A 26,894-nucleotide genomic window follows, 5' to 3' on the forward strand; every position below is an offset into this window, starting at 1 on the left:
CGCTGCAGCAGGCACCCCTTTCTGGCTCTCTCCACCCAGTTGCACATGAGGTATGAATATTTAAAGACCTCCACAAACACAAAGAGCGCGGCGGCTTTTTGGTTTCCCCTCCCTGCCACAAGCTATTCCCTTCAGGAAACCAGGGAGCCACTTACAATATATTCTGATTTTATTTTATTTTTATTTCACCGAGCTCCAGTTCAAATAATTAAAGTTGCCCACAGGGGAGGGGAGCCTTGCGGTGGTTTTCATGTGCTCAGCGCTGTCAGACCTGCTCAAGTCCGCCCTGGCTTTGAGACATGCTCCGCCGTGTCTAGCATCACAGCTGCTGCTAATGCAGAGGCCTGGAGAGTGGCAGGGGCTGTCCCACTCCTTCCCCCTGCCTTTCACACATCCTGGAAGCCTGGCTGTCTCTACAAGCCCCGTGTGGTTTGAGATTCTGCTTCATTTGAATAGCCAGCCGGTGACTAGAATTATTTAAACCAAGTTCTCAGTCCAGAATAAGGTTTGGGGCTAGGGTAGGGGAGCGTCCCTCATTTTCTTTACACCTCCCCCCACCCAATATGGGAGCAGTTGCCCTTCCATGAGCTGCTGGAATGTGAGGGAGTCAAGAAGTGCGGTACGAACTTTTGTGGTGGTCAGTTCCCAGCTGCTGGTTTCTGACCTTGCAAGAGATCTGGCCACCTATCCCCTGACCTTACGCCCCTGCGCGTGCACATGCGCACTGGCTTTCTTGAACACAATTAGACATTTCCACCCTGAGCCAAGAGTAGCACTTAGCTCGCAAGCCGTGGGGCTTGGCCATGTCCAAGTAGCCTATCTCACTTGGACGGAGTGACCTACACTCGATGCCATGTGACGCAGAGGGATGTGATGTGGGGGTGAAGACGGGCACAGGAAATTGCCTTCTGCCATCCTTCTAGCCCTGCTCAAAGACCCCAAAAATGATCCCCAGTGGGGACAGGGCCCTGAAGCCTGGCAGCAGGGAACTTCCACTGCTGTCTGGTTGGTTTTGTAAGACTTTTTGGGGTGCTCCGCATCATTCCTAAAATGAAGGCCCGTCCTTTCCCTGCAGCCTCTCAGTGTGACTCAGAGCAAAATAAAGTGACAGTCAGCGGTGCTGATTGGACTTATTCAAGGCTTCCCTGCTTCCTCAGGCAGGCAGCCACGAGGACTTTCAGGATGGGAAAAGAGGAGCGGCAGAAATCCCCTATGGAAAGACAGGAAAAGGAAGATCCGCGTGACGGTAGTGTGAGATGCAGGGGGTGAAGGAAGGACACAGGCAGAGGGGCTGGGTGCTCTGCAAGCCCCACGCGAAAGTCAGGACAAGGGGGAGTTTCTTCATCTCCCTTCACCGAGCAGACCCCACAAATGTATGTCCACGCATGTCAGAGGCTTCCCTGCTTGTGAGGTGGGGCAGGGTGTCTGCTGAGCTGCCGGGCGGTGGGAACAGCCTATCTTGGTAGGGCGGGAAAGAAATGTACCTGCAGACCCAGTGCAGCAAAACCTCCCAGATGCCTGGGCTCCCAGTGTCACGCTCTCTGTCAAAGTGCCTGATGGGACAGATGGTTCCCTCTCAGCTTAGGGAGAGTTGGCATGAGCCTCCATGGCGCTGGGCACCTCCCTCACCTAGCTAAAAGCCCCACCAAGCTTGGCTGATTGCCTGTGGAGGAGGGCACTCCTACTCATCCACAATACCTAAATCCCCTTTGTCCCTGGTATGGGCCTTCAGCCCCATGTATTTAGCTAGTGTCAGCCGACCTGGGAAGAGAAGCTGCGAGCAAGGTTGTGTTTCCAGAACCGTCTACCTTTCACAGAGAGCACATGTCCACGTCAGGGAAGGAGTGTGCCCTCTGCCCTCCGCTACAGCCTGTGTCCACCACGACTGAGACTGATCAGTGGGAAGATAAGGCAGCCCCTACCAGGATCAACCTGGGCTGAGCCTCTGCCCTTGTGTGGCCAACCAGTGCTATACAAACACTTTGTGGTCACTGTAGAGACCCCCTTTGTAAGTGATTGGGAGCTAGCTCTGACCTATAGGAGACCCCTGGTCAGGTACCTAAGGACCAAGATCCTCATCCAGCAGAGCTGGGGCTGTCCTGGGGTCATCTCTGCAGTTCAGTGTCTCTGCGGCACCTGCCTCAGCGAGTGGCAAGTCCAGCTGGGTCTGGCCAGGGTTGGTCTTCCCACTTGCTGCTCTCTGCACCTGCAATGGCTCTTTGGGAAATGCCTCCTTCCTGCCCTGGAACTAGGCCCAAGACTGCATGCTGGACATATGATCTCCATCCAGATCGTCCATTCTCTGCTGAGGACGTAATGCAGACGCCAGCAGGAAGCTCAGGGATGATGGCCCACTGACTTCCACAGAGCGATGCTGACTGCTGAAGCAAGTCAGAGAAGCACAGGGTTCCAGGTGCTGCCCTGTCCCATGGCCAACAGCCATAGCGTCTCCTGTCCCCAAAGGAACCCAGGTAACCTTGTTGAGCCTATGAGTCTGGGATAAAGACATTAACCTCAGAAAGCCTTTAACTTTACAGGGGCTAGGCAAGTGCTTCCCTGCCTTGGGGGATGGAGGAGAAGGCCTGAATGGTTCTGGAGGCATTTTCCAAATGGCTTTCCTTTGGGCCCACTGTATCTAGGATTCAGAGCCGCTCTTTAGGCCTCTAACAACCCACATGCCTGTAATGATGCCAGTACAGTAAGAATCTGTGACACATCAGGATTACACAGCCATATGACATCTCCCCTGTTCTTCAGATGAAGACAAAGGAGAGGTTGGACTTGACTGCTTAGATGGGCTTGCAGACACATAGTGGAGGGAGGGTGGAGCCAGGAAGAACCCAGAGGAGCCACGTGACCAGCCGTGCTCAAAGCCCCGGGCTTCTGTCATCTATTTGTGGTATTTATTCAATGGAGAAGTTCAGACAACTTGCTTTCAGTATGCAAGGTTCCGGTCTTTGGGTCTCCTATGGCTCACTGCATTACGTTAAAAGCCAGCCAAAAGTCCTTATTAGGGTCCTCAAAGACCCTTATTCTTTGCACCATAAAAGAAATAAATCCCTCCTTAGTCTGGAGCTGGAGGAAGGGATCCTAGTGCACGTAAAGCTCACTCCGGGCGTGCTTGTTTCTTTTTAATGATCCCCTAGCTCTGCATTTCGCCTTCATCGCCTCATTACTGAGACAGGCTCGTGAGGAAGCGCAAACCCCACTGACTGGGGCTGAAACTGAGGCTTAGCCAGCTTAGCATCGTCTTCCCCGAGGTCAACCTGCTAGCAAGTGGCACAGCCACAGTTTAAGCCAGGTATGTCCAACTCCAAAGTGAAGCTGTAAACACTCCAAGGTCGCTGGATTTGACTTAGGTGACCTGCATTTAAATGCCAGCTCTGCCCCACTTAGGATCCATCTGACCTCAAGCAAGTCACAACTAATCGAGGATTAAAAACATTCGCCTCCCAGCACTCAGGAGGCAGTGGTAGGAGGATTGCCGTGAGTTCGAGGCCACCCTGAGACTACATAGAGAATTCCAGGTCAGCCTGAACTAAAGTGAGACCCTACCTCGAAAAAAACAAAACAAAAAAATATTTCCTGTTTTACTTGCTATAGCAGACAGCTCAGGTTTGCTGAGATGAACATCCAGAGCAGGCACAGTTATGGAGGAAGGGATATTTACGGAAGCTTACAGATGCAGGGGAGTTCCATGATGACAAAAGAAGCTGGCCTCTTCTTAGAGGACCAGAAAGAGAGAGAAAAAGCCACAAGCCAAAAGCAAAAAAGCCACACAGCACACATCAGGAACTCCAGGAAGAACTGGGCACTTTGCATATCTTCAGATTGGCACTTCAAACCCACCACCACACCTTAAGATCTGCCCAGTGGCATCTCCTCCCGCCAGGTGGCTGCAGATCCAAACCACAAACTAATAAAACACGAAATATACAAGGGGCCATCTATTCAAACTACCACACTTGCTGTGTGAGATTTTTTACCAAAATCAGAAGGCAGTTTTTATTGTTATCTCTTTTCACCCTGCCCAGAAGCAGGCGCCTCACTGCTTCAGATGTGTGAATTCTCAACTCCTCTGTAGTCAATGAGCATCTTTTTACTAGCAACAGTGACCGGAGTTCATGCCCAATAGACCCAATTAATCAATAATTAATTAATTGGATAATTATACCTCAAGGATAAGTGCTAGCAAGACGCCTCTTCTTTGTATCTCAGAGAGCCGACAAACAAGGTCCTGATGATATTTCTGAGCCAACGTCATTCTTAGCTCAGCACCTAGAGCCAGGAGCCCGCTGGAGCCCAGTATTCTGTCATCCCTTATTGTGATGTAGTTGGCTCTGCCAGGATGCAAGCTAATGGGCTCAAGTAATCAACAGCCATTATAATTGCAGTTGGACATAATTAATGGAATACCTGTGAGCCATTCAGAATTAATGCCTTCTCCCCATTACATGATGAAAAAGAGGCATACGTAGCATGACTGTCAAGAGTTGGAGGTGTGAATGAAATCTTCCTCGGCCCTTAGCATGGACATTAATCACAGCCCTCACGGCTCCCACTGGTGTTCCTTATAACACGCCCACATGGCCCACATCCAGAGGAACAGCCCTGGTGAGGACACAGACACATCCTGGCTGTTGAGGGGCACACCGGGGGCATTGTGTCTCCCAGCAGATGTTCATACCACTCCTTGAGTCCCCACTCTTTTCTACAACTGTCTGTGAAGGCTGTAGGAGTTTCTTTGCCTGGAGTCAGTCTTGTTCTCCAAGCGTATTTCCACAATATCTTGAGGGCCTTCTCCAATGCACTCAGAGAAACTGAGGCACAAAAGAGGCTAATTGCCCAGCGTTATACCATTCTATATCATTACACAGTGTCCTAGAAAACAAAATCAAAACAACTTTTTCAAGACTTGAATGATACATCAGTGAGTAAAATGCTTGATTTACAAGCATGAAGACCAGAATTTGATCCCCAGAATTCACATTAAAAAGCTGGTCATGGTGGCATGCATTTGTAATTCTAGAGCTGGGGAGGTGGAGACAAGAGGACCCCTGAAACTTGCTGGCCTTGATTAAGGGAGCTCTAGGCCATTAATGGACCCTGTCTCAAAAAGGGGACAGAGTACCCCAAGTTGTCTTCTGGACTTCACATATGGGGACACACACAGGGACACAGAAAGAGAGAGGTCATCTTTTTCCTCACATAAGAATAGAAAGATAATTCTCAAAAGAATCAAGAAGGATTTTAAAAGCTGGACTAAAGCCAGGCATGGTGGCACACGCCTTTAATTCCAGCACTCGGGAGGCAGAGGTAGGAGGATCACCATGAGTTTGAGTCCAGCCTGATGCGTAGTGAATTCCAGGTCAGCCTGAGCTAGAGTGAGACCCTATCTCGGAACTCCCCACCCCGCAAAAAAAAAAAAAAAAAAAAAAAATACTGGACTGAAAATTCAAACACAGAATCGTTCATTTCACCTTATTCTGACTATTTTGATTATGCCTCTAGCATGTTGCTTCCTGCCTACTCTTCCCAACACAGGAGAATAAACCTAACATTTAGCAAGTGTCTTTGCTAAGCTGGACATTGTGTTGTATAAGCTGGCTTATATAACTTTTTATTTTTATTTTTTATTAGCTTATTTATTTTATTTATTAATTTGAGGGAGAGAGATAATGAGCAAGCCGGGGCCTCTAGCCACTGCAAACTTACAAACTCCAGGCACATGCACCAACTTGTGCATCTGGCTTTATGTGGGTACTGAGAAATCACACCTGGGTCCCTTGGTTTTGCCAGCAAGTGCCTTAACCACTAAGCCATCTCTCCAGCCCTTATAAAACATTTTTGTGGTGCTGGGGATATAACCCAGGGCTTCATCCATGCCAAGCAAGTGCTCAACCACTGAGTTACATGCACATCAGGGTTCATATCATCTGCTCGAAGTCCGGCAAGAAGAAGAAATTTGGCCCCATTTTACAGATGATGACAGTGAGGCTCTAGGTAGCCTGCAATACATAAACAGTAGACCATGCTTTCTGATGTCCAAGCCCCTGCTCTGGTCACAGCACTATGCTACCTTGTTCCTCAAAGTTCCCACTTGTCTTGGGTCCTTCACAAAACCTAGAGCTCAGGCCCTCCCTAAGATGAGTAAAAGACAGCATTTTCTTTTCTTCCCTCATTGCCTTTTTGATATAACATTTTTCTGATTATAAAAGTACTCTCTGTTCATTACAGGACATTACAAAAACACAGTAAAATATGAATAAGAAAAATAAAATCGCTCACAGTCCTACCCACCAAAAATAGCACCTATTACCAGGTAGGCACATTGCCTTCCAGGCAGGTACATAAAAGATGTGAACACAGAGACAGAGGAAAGGTCGTAGAAATTTGCTATCAAACCATATAAGCATGCTGTACCTTTCTCCTTTATTTAATTTTATATGTTCATGTGTCCATGTTATTCCTCATAAGCATGCTTTTAATAATTGTATGCCCTATTTATTTTATACTCATTACTCTAGTTATCAAAATTCATAGATGTCCAATAAAAAATAAACACCTTAAAAAAGAAAAAATCCAATAAGGAAAAACAAATCTCAGTAACTCCATAGCATCACCACCTAGGGATCCCAAGGTTATTAATATATATATATATATATAGTCTTCATGGTTTTCCTAGGTGTGTGTGTATATATAATCTTCATGTTTTTACAAAAGAAACATACGAATATCCCTGGCTGGGTTTCCCCTGTCTTTGCTCTGCCCTCAGAAAGAAAGACATAAGGCTATGTTTTCCAAAAAGATCCTGCTCTTTAAGCCTCCTAAATGATCAGGAATCCAACATTTCTTAAGCTTCCATAATTGCAAGTACTTTCCAGCATCACATTTTATTTGCTTTTTATCAAAAGTTCTGCATCTGGCCAGCTTCTTGCTGTGCCGGGCTGATTTTTCCCTAGGCTATTTATAGTTAGAGAATTGGTGTTTATTTTTTCCAGGTGAATTAGAAGATGGTGCGCAAAGACATTGGACTTTGCCATGCCTCATACTCTCAGCTGAAGTGCCTAAGATGCCACGCTGAAATCAGAGAGCTCCTTCAATCGCAGGTTCACAGCCAGACTCCCCTCTCGGTGGCGTCTTAGGCCAGGGAGGAGCCTTGATCATGTGTCAGTTACTTTCCTCACTGTGTGACAGAGCACCTGATGGGGTGGGGGGGGGGAAAGCCCGTGAGAGCGGAAGGACAGCTTTGGCGCAGTTTCCTGGAGGAGAAGGCAGGGAGGCATTCCTGCAGACAAAGGGAGCTGCCGTAGCGTTCGGGCTGGCGGCGGCAGGGTCTCTACAGGTGAGGAAGCAGAGCCCAAGCAAAAAGCGGAGCCAGCCTAAAACTGTCAAGCCCTACCCCTGTGCTCCCACATCAGCCAGCGATGTCCCATGCCCAGCAGATGCCTCAGCCATTCACAACAGTGCCATCAGCCAGGGACTGTGCAGTCAAACCTGCACCTAAGCCCTACCAACCCTCAGCCAGGGCTTATTTGAACGTCCTGGTAACAATTCTAAGCCCAGTGCTCCATCCTCAGTTCCCAGTGCAACTCCCAACGTGAGGGAGCACCCAGTTACCTGCCATGCCCCAGCAAGCTCACTTCTGCACATCTCTGTCTGCTCAACTGGGCTTCCCTCAGTTGACATGAAATGCATCTTGGGACATCCATCTTTGGTCTTGTCCCTACTACCGGAAGTCCCTCCGTCACCCAGAAATGTGAATAAGTATAGCAGGCACTCCCCTAAGCATTTCGTACATTTGGGGTTGCTGCATGTAGCCTGGACAGTATTTGATACCACTGAATCTTCCAGCCTAAATCCCATTATGATATTTTTATAGGCTCAAAAGATTGTTCTAAAGCTGCCTCAAGGTATGCATAGCAAACCCGGGGCACATTCTAGACATAAAGTTGCAGTAATTACCTCTGAGGAGGGAAGGGCCGTGAGTGAAATAATAGGGTTAGGCCTGGCCACAATGCCGCTCCTGCTTTACACACAGGACTTTAACTAGTAAATTGACAAACGCTGGAACCTTACAATTGGAAAGTCTATTGGGGCCCCCACAGGGAGGCAGGAAAAATGGCTGCTGTGAAAAGGTCAGCTGGAACCAGGAGATACGGTTGCTGGTGGCTCCTGGTGGAGTCTCTTTTCACTTGCCTCACTTGCTGTCTGCATGCCAAAGAGATTATTAGTCAAACGCTGAATTTATGACATATATCTATTAGGACACATCCAGAAGGAACAAAAATTTTGTGGTTCATAGGCTTGACCAGGTGTTACTTTTTCTGTACATGTAATTCCAGATTTGTGTGTGCATGTACACACACAACTACTAATAGGCTGGCAGTGGGTGAGAATGACTTAAAGTCTACGACCTCACTGACTCTTCTGATATGAAGGAAGTTCACAGATTTGTTCAAATGTGAATTCTGCTTCAGTCAAGCTGGGATGGAAATGAGCTCCTGGCTTTATAGAAAGCTCCTGGGTGATGTCAGTACTATTGCTCCACATTTATGCAACAAGGATCTAGAAAATCTTGACCTAGGCCCCCAAAGCCTGACACATTACCACAATATGTCACCTGCACACAGAAGGGCAGGTGTGGTAGAAAGGGCATGGAGCAGCGTGGGTTCCATGAAGGAAGGGTGTGGCAGAAGAAAGCTGCTTTACTCCATAGCAGCCTGGAAGCCAAGACTAGTAAAAGGATGGCTGGAGAGATGGCTTAGTGGTTAAGGCGTTTGCCTGAAAAGCTAAAGGACCCAGGTTTGATTCCCTGGGACCCACATAAGCCAGATGCACAAGGTGGTGCATGCGTCTGGAGTTCGTTTGCTGTGGCTGGAGGCCCTGGCATGCCCACCCCCCCCCCGATAAATAAATAAATAAATAATAATAAAATTTAAAAGAATAGCAAAAGGAAGGAGGTCGGGAAAGATGCCTCAAAGGCATGTCCCTAGTAACCACCTTCCTCTGACCAGCTCACACCTCCTCTCTCCTTCACCTCCATCACACCATACCTCCCTCAAGGAACATCTATTGATTAGCTGACAGCACCCACAACCAAATTACCTCCCAGAGATTAGATCCACCCGCTGGGGGCTCAGCCTTCGATCACAAGCCTTTGAAAGGGACACTTCATAGTCCAATCACAACAGGCTATAATGATACCTAAATGAAGGGATGCGGTGGGTTTAATAAGACAGCATCCGTGAGTGGCTAGTACAGCTTTCTGGCATTCAGTAGTCAAATAGAAAATGACCTCATATGCCACCCAGACATAAATATACATTCAGATCAAATTCCAGGAGTGTTTTGTGTCTTTCATGGGCACTGGGATCTTGCAGTCAAGGTCAAGCTGTTTGAAGCTGGGGCACTAGCTCAATGGATAAAGTACTTGCATGCAAACATGAGCACCTGAGTTCAGGTTCTCAGCACCCATGTAAAAGCGGCTCATGGTGGCGTACATCCCAGTGCTGCAGAGGCAGAGACCAGAGGATCCCTTGGACTTTCTGGCTAGCCAGACCGGCTGAATCACTGAGCTCTAGGTTCAGTGAAAGATCTTGTCTCAAAGGTAAGGTGAAGGGCAACGAGGAAGACACTCAACACCGATCTCTGGTCTCTGCATGCACACCTATGCACACACGCCTGCACACCCACACACATACACTCATATACACACATATGCATCATGCCTATCACACGCACATACATATGCAAAAAAAAAAAAAGCTCAAGCTGGGTAGACACAGCATAGGTACCTATTGTAGAATGACCTCAGAGGGGCTCTTTAGGGCTAGAGGAGAGAAATGGAAGACACTAGAAGGAACTTTAACCTGCAGTTTGCATAGGAGCCACTTTCAAACACAAAAGGAAGTGCTCACTGAGTCTTGACATTAGTCCTCCAGTGCTTTTTCTAAATATTTTATTTATTATTTGTTTACAAGCAGAGGGACTGAGAATGGGTGCGCTGGGGACTCTTGCTCCTGCAAAGGAACTCCAGATGCATGTACATGGGTACTGGGGAACGAGACCCAGGCCATCAAGGTTTGCAACCAAGTAAACCACTTTAACCACTGAACCATCACTCAGCCCCTGCCAGCTCTAATCATTAAGAACTTGGTGATACCCTTACCCTGAAGGTTCAAGAGGAGAATTCTGGCTCAGGTCATTCTGCTGCCCCTCAGTGCTGGGGGATCTCACTGCCTGGGTTGCTCTTGGTCTTTGCCTGGAGATGGAGCAGCCCCATGAAGGCCCCTGGTAAGGACGGTGTCCACCCCCTGCAGGAGAATCACCCCTGCTATGCCTTGGTGAAGGCACATTAAAGCCATTTCCTAGTGATTAAGAATCACTTCTTACTCCAAGTCCAAGTTGAAAATGGACCCCTCACTGAGAGGCCCTGGCTATGCTGCCTGTACTAAGCAATCCCTTCTCTCCAGTGGCCTCAATCTGGCTGTTCTTCAGAATCACCTGGCGGGATTGTAAAGCTTGCCAGTACCCAGAATCTAGCAAGTCTGCTTAAAGCAGAATCTCTGAGATGGCATTCTGGTAAACTCCCTATGCGATACAGTTTGCAGCAACTCAGGTTGAAAACTGCTAGTTTCCTTCACCATTTATAGTATCATAATCTCCATCTCTCTCGGTCTTCATAGCTCCCTTGGGAGGTAGTCAAGGGAAGGTTTAGTGATGGTCCAAACTAAGAAAAGGCTAGAGGTGGTAGGCAGGAGCCTTGAGGTCACAGAGTTAACACACTTTTTTTTTTTTTTTTTTTTTTGAGTTAACACACTTTAATCACAGAGCACAGACCCAGTCCAGCCACAGCCAACAAGCTAGGCCACAAGAATGGTGCGGAAAGGCCTTGGGGATTCAGTGCTGATGCAAAGGGCAGTTACTCCTAGGGCATTCTATAAAGGTAGTGAGGAGTCACAGAGGCAAAGGACAGGCCCAGAGGCCCCCCTCATTCAGTGCCCCTCTGCAGATTCTGATTCGACAGGACTGTGGTCAGCCCAGAGGCCCTGCGTGTCTAACAAGTTCTCAGTAACAAAGGTGACACTGATGGGGAGATCAGCTTGTGAGCAGAAAGGCTGTGATTGGCTCAGAGGTAGATCTGAAAGTCACAGGGACATAACTGCAGCTAAGGGGTTCTGAACTGGCATCTCTTGAAGAAGAACTTCTGCCTGGGCATGCCACCTTACGGACTCAGCAAGATGGAAGAAAATGAACCCATTTACTACACGTTCACCTCTGCTAGTTTTCATTCTTGTTCACAGCCTTCCACGTCTATTTTGGAGAGCAGGCACTACTGAAACTCAGTGTGTGCTTTGGCTTGCATCGTGACTATGGATGTGAGTTTTCTGCTGCAAACATAGGTGATGCCAGTATAAAATGAAAGGAAAATTGGCGGGGGGGGAGGGATTGTGTGTGTGTGTGTGTGTGTGTACTCATGTATGTGTATTATGGTGTATGTGTATGGTATGCTGTGTGTGGTAAACGCATGTGTGTGTGCAGATGCATGTCTCCACGCACACACATGTGGGGAGCAGAGGAGAATGTTGGTTGTCTTCCTCTATCACTCATGTGTGTGTGTTCTTGAGTCTCTTGCTGAGCATGGACCTGCTGCTTCCTTAGTCAGACTGGCTGACCAGTCGAGCCGCAGCCACTCTGTTCTCCTCTCCCGCAGGACCGGCGCTGCAGACATGCGCGGCCTCGCCCAGTTCTTTACCTGTGTCCTGGGAAATCCAACGCGGGGCACACTGGGCTTTCTCGGGCCTCCAGCGCACTTACCTGCTGAGCCGCCTTCAGAGTCAAGGGAAATTAGTTTTTTAATTCTCCTACTTATCCATAACTCTCAACAATTGAGGCAAGTGGCTGTCGTGACCCAAGTCACGATACTATCAAGTAGTTTGTTTTGCCATGTGTCTTTTTCTTGACTGTTAAGTAGCTCAGTAGTACACTTATTATGTGTTTAAATTCTGGCTTTCTGGCCAGATATAAGTTCCCCAAAGGGCAGGGAAGACATGTGTAATGTGAATCACAAGGCAGGCATGCCATAAATATTTAGGAATGAATAACTGATCACCTCACACCTTCTTGTGAGGCTCCTCTGTCCTCTCTTCTTTATCTCTCTTGTCCTCTTCCTCACCCTGATGAACCTAAAATACAGTGCAGGTATTTGGAGACACCTCTGCAGTGCCCTGGTCTGGGCCCAGCCCAGGCATGGCAGACAGAGCTGATCTCCCTGACAAGTTCATGCCACTAACCAGTTCTACTTCAAACCCAAATTTTCCTAAGAGCAGCTGAGACGTAGGCAGTTGAGAATTTAGCCGGGGCCGGGTGGGGCGGGGGTGCTGGGAATCTTGTCTTACCTGAGACCTGACCCTAGAATACAGAAAAGTGTGAAGAACGTCCACAAGATGGAAAGTTGATTAACATTCCAGATGGTCCCTAGCAAAGGCAAGATGGCCGCCTGCGTGTGTGTGTGTGTGTGTGTGTGTGTGTGTGTGTGTGTGTGTACCTTTCTACTCATTCTGACATTGATGCCTACTGTGCGCCCCCTTTTGATGGTCACGGAATGCAAGATGCTTAAGACTGGTCCTGCTTTGAACTTGGGCCCGAGGGGAATGAAACACGGGAGGAGAACCCCACACACAGCCTCAGCAACAGCACTTGAGAGGAGGCTGAAGTCACTTCTGAGAGTGCCAAGAAGAAGGGCTTCCTAGACAGGAAATAGGTTTCCTTGACTTACTGGGAAGAGGAAAAGGGCAGGTAGAGTGAGTGGGAAGATAAAGAGCACAGAACAGACGGCCGCAAGGCGGGCGCTCAGTGGCCTGTTGTGAGGGACACAGGGAGCTCCGTGCACTGAACACTGCGGGCTGCTGCGGTCACTAGGGCAGGCCGCACCAGCGCCCTGGACGCTCTAAGGTTCAGCCTCTTCAAATGAAGAAACACTGCCTCATATGGTCAGTGAAACCCCGTCTAGCTTTCAAGTAATGGCATCCTTCCTCCCCGTCCGCAGCCATCAGAGTTGGTCTTGTGGACAGCCTGAAGTCAGGGACAGGGTATGGTCAGTTCGGTGACCTCTCTGGCCCTCCACCAGCCTCTCTTCTTCTTTGGTCATGGTGATGATCTCTGACCCTTTGGGGCTTTAAACACAGGCAGAGAGAGGTAAGGGAAGCGAGAAGGGTTTTGCTTGCCTAGGACTGTTGAAGTAAGCTGGCTTTGGTGTGCTTCAAATGTGACAGTGTCTAAGGCACCTGCTTCTCAAAGAGACACCTCTGTGGCTCCCTGGAGATCCGCTTTCTCCTCACCACTTCCACGGGGGCTGGGAGGGTTCATCCTGGCTAGAGCACGTGTACAAGTGGTCAGTCACTTCCCCTTCCCTCCACTGTTGGAACTCTCAAGATACCAGAAGTTTCTTTCTTCTACCATCTGTTTGCCTCTCCAGGCAGCCATCTTGGATACATTCTACAGTGACCCCACATCGCTCCCTAGCGCGCGGCTCACCTCTAGCGTACGCACAATATTGACATGCATGTATTTGCGAACTCTGGAAGCTCAGGCCGTCCAGTACAGCCACTCGCCTCGTTCTGCCATCGGAGCCACCTTAGGTTTCCAGATAGAAGGCCATCCACTGCGTTCCCCAGCCTACAGTGGCTAAAACTTGAGTATTCAACAGATGATAATCAGGCCATTCTCCCGGCTTTGGGTGAAAAGGGAATCTCCCCAACTTCTTAGCAAGATACTGAGATGGAACTCATGATATACTAAAATCATGTTCCAAAAACTCTTTACTAACGGCAACAAACTGTAATACCCAGTATGGGAGTAGGGTTAAGAATTGCATAACCTATTTCACCCACTTTTCTTGAACATCCTGCATCTCTGGGCTTTCATACTTTCCTCCGGCATGTACTATCTAGTGTTTCGGGGCTTCCACCAAAACTTCTTAAGTTCTTGTGACGTTGTTTATTACTTCATTCCATGGGCACTATAGCCCTGTGTGATAGATTAAACAATTCCCACCTCTGTAAACAGAAAGCTGGGCCTCAAAAAGATTAAATAACTTGTCCAAAGGGGCAACCACATGTTTGGGATCTAGCTGTCTCTGATCCTGGAGCTCTCAGGTCATTCTAGAAGTGAGGAAATGTGTGACTCAGCCTACGTGCTTGATCAATATGCACTGAATGACTAAAGCGCCCATTTCCTTCCTTAGATGACAGAGAAGTGTGACCGCCTGGATTCCTAAATGGGAAATGAGAAACCACTGAAGGCTGCTGAGCTCTGAGTCACAGATGGCCATAATAAACAAGACCATATAACAGAGGTGCACAAGAGAATGCAGGAGGGAGAGAGAAGGGAAAAGGAGCCGTGGAGTCTGTTGTAAAGGACACAGTGAGACTTCTGTGGTGGAGGGTAGTAAAGCAGTGAGGATAGACGCTGGGTTGAAAACAATTTAAAGAAATGGGGATATAGCTCAATAGTAGAGTGCTTGCCTAGTATGCAAAAGGCCCTAGGTTTGATCCCCAGAACATAACAGGAGAGGAGATGAGGAAAAGGAAAAGGAAGGGAGAAAGAGAAGAAAAAGGAAAGAAAGAAACCCATCATGATGGAGCACACCTTCAATCCCAGCACTTGGTGGTGGGGGGGGGCAGAGGTAGGAGGAGTCTTGTGAGTTCAAGGCCAGCCTGGGACTACAGAGTGAGTTCCAGATCAGCCTGGGCTAGAATGAGACCCTGCCTCGAAAAAATAAGATAATGGGCTGGAGAGATGGCTTAGCGGTTAAGCGCTTGCCTATGAAGCCTAAGGACCCCGGTTCAAGGCTCAGTTCCCCAGGTCCCACGTTAGCCAGATGCACAAGGGGGCGCACGCGTCTGGAGTTCGTTTGCAGAGGCTGGAAGCCCTGGCGCGCCCATTCTCTCTCTCTCCCTCTATCTGTCTTTCTCTCTGTGTCTGTTGCTCTCAAATAAATAAATAAATAAAATTTAAAAAAAAAAAGAAAAAATAAGATAAAAATAACTTTTTAAAAGAGAAGAAAGAAGGGCTGGAGGGATTTATCAGTGGTTAATGCACTTGCCTGCAAAGCCAAAAGACCCAGGTTCAATTCCCCAGGGCCCACGTAAGCCAGATGCACAAGGTGGTGCATGGTGCATACATCTGGAGTTCGTTTGCAATGGCTGGAGGCCCTGGGACAACCATTCTTTCCCTCTCTCACTCTCTTTCTCTTTCTCTCTCTCTCTCTCTCTCTCTCTCTCTCTCTCTAATAAATAAATAAAAATAAGAAATAAAATGAAATAAAAAGAGAAATAAAGAGTGTGGGAAAAGAAAGGGAAAATGAAGGAAGAACTTCAAGAGAGAAGGGTCAACAAGAAAACAGAAGTATTAGTTAACTCCCAGTTGCCCAGGATATCATCATCTAAATGTTACAAGAAATGAGTTATAAGCCAGCGGAGCTGTCAGGATCAAAGGAACAATGACCTAGCCTTTGTAGACAGAGGAGGCAGAAGGTAGAGACTGAAGGTGTCAGAGGAAGGAGGGGAATGACTGAACCAACAAGGGCTAGAGAAAATGAAGTGGGCTTAACAAAAAAAAGAAAAAAGAAAGAAAGAAAGAAAGAAAGAAAGAAAGAAAGAAAGAAAGAAAGAAAGAAAGAAAGAAAGAAAGAAATGGGCTGGAGAGATGGCTAAGCAGTTAAGGCATTTGCCTGCAAAGCCTAAGGACCCAGATTCAATTCCCCAGGACCTACATAAGCCAGATGCACAAGGTGGCGCATTGTAGTGGCTAGAGGCTCTAGTGTGCCCATTCTCACTCTCGACTCCTCTCTCTGTCTCTAATAAATAAATAAATAAAAATCTTAATTAAAAAAAAAAAGAAATGAGTGTGCCTCTTGATCCTAGACAGAAAGGAAGGGAAAGGAGACATGAACAGATGCTGCAAAAGTAGGACAGAGATGGTATCTGGGTGGCACAAGTTTCTCAAAAATGTGAAAATCAAATTAGTAGGTCAGAAGTTGAGGACCAGGAGGTGCAGTATCACTGTCTAGGGAGAGTTTGAAATGCCCACCATGTCACATGTGTCCAAAAGCTAAATGCACAAATCCACAGAGAATGAGTACGGTCCACCTGCCTTCCAAGGCACTGAGGGCTAATAGGATGAGCTACAGAAGTCTATGTCCACAAGAGTCTGTGGCCAGGGAGCAAGAGGGGGGAAAGCGTTGCCAGTCACATGACCCCAAGCAGGACACTGAATGGTGTGGGCTGAAGGACGAGAGAGCTTAGCGTCAGCAAGGATAGGATTTCTAAATTTCTAAATATGATCTGGGCGTGGTGGCGCACGCCTTTAATCCCAGCACTCAGGAGGCAGGCAGAAATAGGAGGATCGCTGTGAGTTTGAGGCCAGCCTGAGACTACATAGTAAATTCCAGGTCAGCCTGGGCTAGAGTGAAACTCTACCTCAAAAAAAAAAAAAAGAAAAAATTGAAATATGGCATCAAGACTCACAAGGAAGCTGAGGGGGAAGGGCCAAAAACATTGACAAATTCAGTTAATTACTGTGGCTTTAATGTAGTTTTTCTCCCCTGGATATCAGGAAATGGGAAAGGCATACATGAAGAAGCTGGGTTAAAGCCCAGGCACTCCAGAGAGGGCTCCCAGGATCCAGGCATGGCTTTGCTAGTGATGATGGATCTTGTAGACCGGAGAGTGGGAAGTTGTTAGTTGTTATGACTGATGGTACTTGGGCTCTTGCATCAAATTGTAAGGCAACCAGTGGCTGGGAGACAAAGGAACAGTGATTTACAGAGAAACAGCTCTTCAAACAATAAGAGAACATGGGGTACTATAGCTAATGAGAACTCCAGCTTGCCACAGGACATATTCTTCCCTTTTTTTTTTTTCTAAAATAACCATTTTTAAGAGTCCGAACAAGAATATGAAATGATATAGTTCTCTGAAATTTTAGAGGTTGTTTATAGATTATTTCTATCTGACATTCAACCTCTATTATTTTAAACACAAGGATAAGAAATCTTATTTGTAGTGCAGAGTGCCTCTGAACATGATTATATTTAAACTTTCCTAGAATGGTTGTTAATTACAAATCCCTTTCTAATGTCTAGGGATGCTGCCATAGAAATCTTTAATAAAAACACAATGAAAAAATATGATTGTCATTTCCTTTGGCAAAATAGGCATCCTCATTTTGGAAGACAACTATATTAAGAGATTATGATATATCGATATCAAATTATATATATATATATATATATATATATATATATATATATATATGCAAGTTTTGCTTACCAAGTCATAGGATTTCTAGTTAGCTAACATCTGGTATAGTATTGTTCAAATAATATTGTTATAATTAGAAGGAATAAAAATCCATTAGGCTCAAATCACTAAAAGAAACTGAGTGAAAAAAAATCACTTCTATAAAGTCACAAATGGAGTTGAGGCCACAGACAAAAATCTCTGGCTACATTTTAGAAAGTTCATTGAATACCTCCCTGTTCTACCTCAGAGGTAGAATCCTGTGAAGTTTAGGATGACATCATCATCCTGAATCATCCCTCCAAATTACCCAGTGCTGGTCCCTGTCCAGTTCCTTGAACTTGAATGAAAGTTTGCTCAACTGATGGAGATCAGATGGGGAGCATCCTGCTGCCCTCCCTGGACCAGCCTCAGCAGGATCCCAGCCACATCCTTGAGACTTCAACTGAGAATTCCAGGAAGGGAATCTGAGGTTTCCTTTCAATGCTAACATCTTGTGTTCTGGCCCCTCTCTCCCTCACAGCTCCGAATGTCCTGGCTCATCCGTGGAGTTCTGAGAGGGAACGTGTCCCTGGTGCTGGTGGAGAACAAAACTGGGAAGGAACAAAGCCGGATGCTCTGGCATGTTGCCACCGATGAAGGCTTGAGCCTGTGGCAGTGGACAGTGCTGCCTCTCCTCAACGTGTCTGACAGGTGGGCCTCCACCCATCCCCCCCAACTCCCGTTCACTTTACCAGACACAATGCGGGAGCAGTCCAGTCCCCCTGCCCCCAAGCCCTTCACCCAAGACAAACATATTAGTGACTTTTCTCACTGCTCTGACACAAGAAGCTTAAGGAAGGAAGGATTGATTTCGGCTCACAGTTAACGGTACAGCTGATCGTGGCTGGGAGGGCACGCAGACAGGAGCATCTAGTCACAGACAGGAAACAGAGAGAGGAATGCCACTGCTCGGCTCACTTTCTCCTTTTTGTTCAGTCTGGGAACCCAGTGGATGGAATTGTGCCACCCACACTTAGGGTGAATCTTCCCTCCTCAATTAACCCAGTCTAGAAACTCGCTCAATGATATGCTCATAGGTTTGCCTCCTAGGTGTGTCAAGATCTTGACAAGGTGACAATATTAACCACCACAAATGTGTACAGAGAAAGAGAGAGAAAAAGTGAGAGAGGGGCACACCTTCTAGTTACCAGGATCATGAGATTCCCCAAGGGATGTTGGGGCTAATGAGCATCTGTCTGTACATCTACTCCTGAGTATCTGCCTCCGGTATCTACCTGTAGGGAAAGATGTTAGTTAACAACTCTCATTACTCCCAAATAGGAACCAGTCTGCATATCTACATGGCACTTTCTCTTACTTGATGGACTTTTCTCTTACTCTCCCATTTGACCGTTTGTTTTTCATTAACAATGAAATTTTGGCAGGTAGGAATGGCCTTATTCTTACTTACCACCCCTATTTTCTAAAGGGGAGAAACTGGAGATCAAAGGGGCAACATGCCCGCAAGCAGACATCAGAGTCAGGACTGGCACCATGCCCTAACCTGGACTCACCGCTCTGTCGAGTCCCAGCCAAGGCAGGAGAGCAAAGGTAGACGCCCGACTCCTCAGTAAACAGAGGAGAGCTTCTGCCAGGGGTCCTGCTTCCTACTGGGGTCCTCCACCAGTGGCCTCTGTGACCTTGGACAAGGTCCTTGACTCCCTTGAGCCTCAGTTTTCTAGCCTCCAGATGGAGAGGGATGGCTACGAGAGCTTCAGCTCTGCGTGGCACTGGAATGGAGCAGTCGCCTGCAGAGCTCAGCTGCCACCTGTCTCCCCAGGATGGCACTGCTCTGCCACCTGCAGTCAGCCTAGAGCAAGCAGTGCTCGAGTCAGGATGGCCCGGCCTGCCAGGACGCACGTGGCACTCTGCTGTGTCATAGTGAAGGCTCCATGGGCGGTGTTGACGTGTTCCACACCTAAAAGGGCTATCTGATGCTTTCTACAGAGGGGACAGATAAATGGGAAAACCATCTGTAATTGGCTAAACATCAAATCCCACCATCTGGAGCAACTTCCACATGAGTCTCCTAAGCTGCACTCCAATTGCCATCCTGGTACATCTTTCTCTGAAAACTGAGGTCCAAGGGCTCAAGCCAAGGTGGAGGGTGGCGCCCGTTGTCATGTGACTTTCCAAGTGTGAAGCTAGGCTTCTCACTGCTCTCGCCGCCCCCAGTCCTCACAGTGTCTGTCCTAACCCTGGAGCTCCTAGCAGGAGATCTGCCACCGCCGGATGAAGAGTTAGGAGTCCCTGTAACGCTAACCAGCCACCCACTCCTGCAGACGTGGGTGGAAACATCAAAGCCCACAGACACCTTGAGGCTCAGTGACCCTAGGGCCAGTGAATTTAATTAACATGGAGGAAAGAGGAGTAGTGGGTGCTGCCCTCTCTGATTCTTTCATTTGTCTGCGTTGTGAGGGAGGGCTGTGCGGCATGGAGGACCTGCTGGTGACGCCTGAGCCCGCCCCTCTTGACAGATGGGAAATTAATTCAGATGAATCAAAGGGACTCCCCCTCTCCTCAGCCCAGGAAGCTTTCTCTCTTTCATAGACACTCCGGGGGATTTAAAGCAAGTAAGATGTTGAGTCTGCTCACTCTCTTCCGCTTGCGATTCGTTTGAAGGCGCCTTTGTTCTCCGCCTTCCTCCTCGTTGCTGAGGGCTGTTACCAGACTGACATTTTCAATATTGATACCCAGACAGAACTGTCCAGTGGGGGATCTACACAAAGGCCAGCTCGGTTCGATAAGGCTTCACGACCTAGGAACTGTGCAAATGCAGAAAAGCAAGAGTGCCTCCATTCAGGAGAGGCCTGCCGGCCCCAACATGGCCTGGTGCGTGGCCCTCCCAGAGCTAGAGACAGCGCGGGACACATGGAGTCCCATGGCACGTGGAACTGCAGGAGAATACGGCTGCCGCTTTTCACTTGCCAAAATCAAACTAAACTGTAGGAATGACGGGAATGGAAAACTAGATGAGAAGTGTGCGTGAAAGAGTGTTTAGAGTCAGATAGTCCCAAATTGAAAACTGGCTCAGTCCCAAGTTCTGTGACCATGTCCTGTTATATAACCTCGCTGAGCCTCAGCATTCCCACATGCAAGCTGACAGCCTCCCCTGATTGTGAAGAAGGTAAATGAGCTGATTATTGAAAGAACCGATGCATAGTAAAATATCTGTGAATTTTAATTCCAGCATCTTTCGTCTTTCCCTGTTGAGTAAGTGGTCTCACTAATTATTTCTTGAGCAAATACTGCAGATCCAGGCACTGATCTCCCAAGGTAAACCATGCTCTTTAAAACAGGGATACACAGGGCTGGAGAGATGGCTTAGTGGTTAAGCCTGCAAAACCAAAGGGCCCAGGTTCAATTCCCTAGGACCCACATAAAGCCAGATGCACAAGGTGGCACATGAGTGTGGAGTTCAGTTGCAACAGCTACAGGGGAAGTAAAGTGTGGACTGACTGCCTGTCCCTCACCAGATGCATAGGCAGTACAAATTGCATGTAACAACTATAGTACAGTGATGATAATAGTCCCCACACCATGCTTCAGAAGAGGCATCAGCGTAGCATCCAGTCCTCCAGAAAGGAGGTAAATATGGTATTCTTGTCTTGTGAAGGTGTGGCTACCGTGTCCCGTTGGCTCTTCATGGGAAGTCCAGTGGAGAGGAACAGGGAGTGCGCTCCTTCTGGGAGAGTGAGCCCTGGCTGTCTGGATTTGCGTAAAGTAAGCATGGGAGAAGGGAGAAAGCAGCAGAAGAAAATAAATAGGGGAAAAATAAGATGCACAAAAGACGATGTAAGACAGCTGCCCTTCACACCAACGGAGTGAGTGTTCTGCCTCCCAGCTTCCCCTTAGCACCCCTCCCCAAGCAGCTCCCCAATCCTGGACCTTAGGGGTGCCACAGCTCTGTTCCCTGTGTGGTGCCAGATCACCTCTGGCTGGACCCAGGCTCACCACACTGTGTGCATCGGAAAGCTGACCTCAGCCCTCATGCGCTCCCCGGCTCCAGACACCGATCGCAGTCCCTGAGCACTCAATAAGGAGTCCTTTTATCGGGAAAGCTAGTTATGCTCTGGACTCTTGTGATTCTCAGAGTGCCTGCCAAGCTCTTTAATAAGACTTTTACTTAGTCTGTATGTGATATGTCCAACCCACCATCCCATACCATTCTCCCTGCCGCACGCCGCCCAGAACCACACTGAATCTCTCCACTTAGCTGTGCCGTGGTAAACATGTCAACCCCTGTGTGTCTGCATCTGCCAATCTCTGCACCTTAGCCCCTGCCTGCCCTGCCTCTAAATACCACATTTTCCTTCACTTTCTAGAGAAGCTTCCTCAGATGTCTAGACCGGGTGCCCTGATGTATTCCCGTGACTCTTGAGACATCCCTACCATAACTTGTCCCTCTTCACTCTTTTACCCATTTGTGAATGTGCACAGGAAAGCAGGGATCATGTCCGTCTGGTGTACCATTGCTTCAAAAACCCGGTAACATGACTAACACATAGTGGCCCAATAAATATGTGTTGGCAGAATGATTTATTGAGGGAAAAACTGATTATACCTCCAAATTCCAACTCAATGAACTGAGAATTTCACTGTTGGGATCTATCTACCACTCCTCCTCTGTTGAACCTGTGTCCAACAAAACAGACCCACCATATCATAATAAACAGGGCTGCAGAGCGTTCTGTATGTCAAAGCAACACTGTGTCCTGTCAGAGGAACTGAAACAGCATTTGTGACCTTTGTGATAAGGAATTCTCTCTAGGGACTTGTCTGGCACCTGTGCTTTTTTTTATCTGTGGATACTTTCAAAAATCACTTTATAAGGAAGACTTGGATGATAATTGTGTGCTCTGATGCTTATGGGTTGGGAGCTACAGCTGAGCACCTAAGACCAAACAGCTGTAGTCAGGTTGTTCCACAATAGTCTTTCTACAGCCCTTGGTGAGCATGCCACAAGTATCAAAGGCTGGCAACCGGGAGACATGCATCCATAGAACATCTCCTGCCCACTCACAAACATGGGAAGTGATATAGACAACTTAATAGTCCGTCATAGTTACCTTCTTGCTGCTGAGACAAAACATCTGAGGAAAGGCAGCTGATTTGAGGAAAAGTCTTTGTTTCAGCTTACTGTCTCCAGGGGAGGTCTCATGATGGCAGGGGAAAGCATGGAACTAGCAGGGGCTGAGCAGCACCTCTGCCACAGAAGTTGCAGGGGACTGAGCTAAATGTGGTGTCTAGGGGTTAATAAACCTCGAAGCCCACCCCCAGCAACACACCTCCTCTAGCCAGGCTCCACCTCCCGAGCTGCCCACAGCTGGGCACCAAGCATTCCAACGCATGAGCTTATGGGGGACATTCAAACCTGTCTGTCATTATTATGAAAGGATAGTAACTCTACAACCATACTATAAAAAGTAACTAGAAAAATTTCCCAGGAGCAGTGTCCAAGATGTTTTGAGCAGTGGCTACATGCCTGGAATACAGATCTATGCTTTCAAGGTAATTTTGAAGGATGACTCTGATTCACGTATTGGTTTGATACGTGCTCAAAAGCAGTGTCACAGTTTGACACCTTCGTTACGCAACTGTTGTGTGTTCCTTCATCTCTCCCCGACTTCATGACCCCCTCCCCAACTTGGCTGCCATTCTTTCTGCTCGAAGGAAAGCAAGCTCTCTCCTGTTCTGCCGTCTTGTGGGGACTAGCTTTCCTGTCCGCCGTCAGTCATCTGTCTCACTGGGCAGCGTGTTCCCCCACCGCCCGGAGCCCTGACACACTTTCAGAGCAGAAGCTGCTGAGGCGAACTCCTTAGGAGGCGGGTTTGGAAATGCTATGGCTCAGATCACGTCCCACAAATCACCGCGGCTGTGCAGTCAGATAGAAAGTCAGTAACTCCTCACACCTGGGTGGGCTCCATTCCCCGCACTGCCGTTAGAAGGCTTTTAGCAGTGCGCAATATACATAGATATACGTTGTCTAAGAAGAAAATTGTGCCCGCTGAATGTATTTAGGTTTCCTGCTCGGTTTTACGCCCTTTGTCCTAAACAAGGGGTAAATTCCACAAATGTGTCTTTCAGATGAGGTCACTTCAACATAGAGTTATATCCTCATGCATTTAGACCAGAAATTCCATAAAACCAAGGTTGTTGTTTTGTTCTTTCTGGTCAACTATTGGGTATGTCCGTGGCTTCCCATCTTATGTGGGTGCAGGCAGTGACACCACTCGCCCTTCGTGGGACGTCTTTCTGACATCAGGAAAAGCATTATAGGGCATTTTCCTCGTTGCTTACTCTTGCCTAAGGAGAGAAGCAGCAGACCCCAGCGAGTGGCAAGCCAGAGAGCCCACGAGCCTTGGGTTTCGGGTCTAGACACGTCCCTGGAACAGTGGTGTCTAATTCAAGTTTTTCATAAATAGCATCACAGCTTCCTCTCACTGCCACTGAAGAGTTTCATATCATGCTCAGAGCCAGCATTTGTGGAGTGCTTACTGCGGGCCAATCATTGTAATAAGTACTTAACATGCATTATCTCATCCCATCCTTAAGACGGACCCTTGGGAGAGATGCTATAATTAATCTCCCTTTTAGATGAGAAATCTGAGAGCTAAAGAGGTTAAATAGTTTTCCTTTAACCCTTATGCTTGTCCGCTGCTGAGGGGCTGCTTGAAGGAGTGCTGCAAGAGAGCTGGGGTGATGGTGGCCTTTTTATGGCCCAAACAGTTGGTTCTGGGTTGGTTGTCTCCCCAACCCTAGACTTAAAACATAGACATAACATTTGCACATCTTCACAAGTTAGGTTGGGATAATGTTATCCTTATACACAATAATCAAATGGGGTAATAAGCACTTGGATTCCCTCAGTTATCATTTCTATGTACTGGGAACTTTCATTCTCTCCTTTCCTTGTTATTTTGAACTGTAATGTAGATTTTTATAATAATGCTATAGAAAACCAGAACGAATTCCTCCTCTCTGTGCTGTGGGGCCCCTGTTCCTTCCTGATCCCCACCACCATCTCCCTCTGAAGGTCCTGCTTGGCCCATCCTGCCTGCCTTTCCTTCCCACACACCTCCAGTGTGTGGGGACATCACCAAAGAGGGGGTTCCTCCTCTCCCTTTCAGACCATCATTCCCAGCACCCCACCCCCACCCCGTGTCTTCGGGTCATCATTCTAGCCTGCCTTTGGCTGTCGACATACCATCTGTTCCCACTCCAAAACCAAACACAGATTCTGACAGGCATGTTTAATTGCAAATATATTAATGCACCACATGTAACAAAGGCATAAAAATGAAATACATTTAGCTATACATTTCATGAATCTCCCTGTAGTTGGAAATGAACTCCAGTGCCGTAAGGACAGTCACAGGTAATCAGGCTATGAGCTGGGACACCAGGCTGGCTAGAGCCCTCCTGCATCCCCAGCAGAGCACAGTAAAGGGGCTGGACAAGAGTCCCCACTCTCTGGCCAGCCATCCAGCATCCTCCCTTTGTATGTAGTTTTCCGCCTCTCCCACCCCCCCACCCCCGCCCCTGTTCCTGCTTCCCAGAGAAGAAAGTCAGTGGCCAGGAAGGGAAGACACACTGGCCAGCGCCTGCTGCCCTCTGCTGGACAGGGTGCTGTGACTCTCTCAGCAGCTTGGCACCTCCTTACTTTGCAACCACACCCTTGGCAGGGGAAGGGGCTTTACACCTTCCCAGCAAGAGGCACCCACCAGGCCCACACTGCTGAGCACATGGAACCCCGGTTTTAGATGAGAAGACCGAGGTCCAGGTCCCACCGCAGTCTCTCAGTGACGGTTCTCCTTCCAGCTCCTGCATAACCAGACAGCATCCCATGCAGACTCTCAGGGTGACATGGAGTCAAGCTCGGCCTTACCCAGGCACTGTGTACTTATTTATCCAGTGAGTATGTGCTTCCCTACTGGTGCCTGGTGATGGGCTGCGGGGAGATGGCTCAGTGGGCCAAAGCTTAGTTACCACACAAGCATGAGGACCTGACTTCCAATCCCAGCACCCGCATAAAAGCCAGGCAGCACACACCTGAAATCCCAGCACCGCAGCGGGGAGGGTGGAAACAAGGACCTCTGGGGCTTTCTGGATAGCTCTAGGATCATTGAGAGATCTTGTCTCAAAAAAATAAAACGGAAAAACCGGGCATATGGTGCATGCCTTTAATCCCAGCACTTGAGAGGCAGAGGAAGGAGGATTGCAGTGAGTTCGAGGCCGTCCTGAGACTACATAGTGAATTCTAGATCAGCCTGAGCTAGAGTGAGGCCCTACCTTGGAAAACCCCCCTCCAAAAAAAAAAAAAAAATGCAGTCAGATGTGGTAGTGCACGTCTTTAATCCCAGCACTCTGGAAGCAGAGGTAGGAGGATCTCAGTGAGTTCGAGGCCACCCAGAGACTACATAGTGAATTCTAGGTCAGCCTGGACTAGAGCGAGAGTGAGATCCTACCTCAAAAACAAAAAACATTGTGTGTACACACACACACACACACACACACACACACACACACACACACACAATAGCAGTGAAAGAAGACACTCAACCTCTCGCCAGTTCACGATGCACGCACACAGGTGTAGAAGCAGCGGCACCGCCCCCCCCCCACACACACACCCAGGCCAAAGGGGCAAGCCCTGTTTATCAAAGTTAACCTGTGACATGACCTGTCCAGCGGCACATGAGTAGGAGGCAGGGAAAGCAGGACTCAGGCAGAGTTCCCCAGCTCAGAATCCAACCTCCTTTTTCAAACAGCTGCTATAGGGTCAAGAAATGTCTCCTATGGGTGTCAAGGATGACAGGCAGCTGGGTTAGCTCCCAGTAGGAGCACACAGGAAAGAGCCGTGACGTGGATCCTGAGTCCGAGGTCTTCGGCCATGCGGAGCTCTTGCGACACTGTCCAGGCTCCTGGGAAGGACCAAGAGAAAGGGCTGGGCCTGCAAGCAGAGATCAGGCATGCCTGGGTAGAACCGGGATGCCACAGAGGCCATTTCAAACTGGGCTGTGGACGTACGATCAGCACATGGGTGTCAATCTGGGGACAAGAGGAAGGTGCAGGCCTCCTCGATAGGTTAGAAGTGAGTCAGTGAGCCCAGGCTAAGTGTGCAGGACTCTTTCATGAGAGAATAATGCCTGGATTCCAGAGTGGGAAGACCACTTTCCTTCCATGCATCCTGCCTGGCTTGCTGAGGGTACCCCCTCCTAGGGCAGTGCTGGGTATGCAGCAATGGGGAAGGGAGGGGATTGCAGTCTTCCAAAGACAGTCGAAGGCAAAGTTCACCCATCACCTCCATGCGCAAGGTAGGCTTCCAGCCGATTGTGACGGGAGCGAGGCTCACCCCTGAGTACCTAGGCTCGCACACGCTGATTTCTTAATTGGAGTGTGACCACCCAAAGAACAGCAAACTGTCCATCCTCAGAGCTGCACAAAAATGAAACCTGTTTCTTGCTCACGTGAAATCAAAAATGGGTGTGGTTTGTGAATGGCTGGCAGGGTCCACTGGGAGCCCAAGCTCCCTGTGCCCTGGGG

At 48.2% G+C, this 26,894-nt stretch overlaps 1 protein-coding gene across 1 annotated transcript in view; it reads left to right on the forward strand.

The window, feature by feature from the left end:
- Alk (ALK receptor tyrosine kinase) overlaps nt 1–26,894 on the forward strand; it is a 747,750-nt gene that overhangs the window by 629,637 nt on the left and 91,219 nt on the right. The window contains exon 9 of the mRNA XM_045149222.1: nt 17,830–17,999. Within this exon, the coding sequence (XP_045005157.1) occupies nt 17,830–17,999 (170 nt within the window). The remainder of the gene's footprint in view (nt 1–17,829; nt 18,000–26,894) is intronic.

Source organism: Jaculus jaculus, chromosome 5 (genome assembly GCF_020740685.1).
Source record: "Jaculus jaculus isolate mJacJac1 chromosome 5, mJacJac1.mat.Y.cur, whole genome shotgun sequence".
In the NCBI taxonomy this organism is placed as follows: domain Eukaryota; kingdom Metazoa; phylum Chordata; class Mammalia; order Rodentia; family Dipodidae; genus Jaculus; species Jaculus jaculus.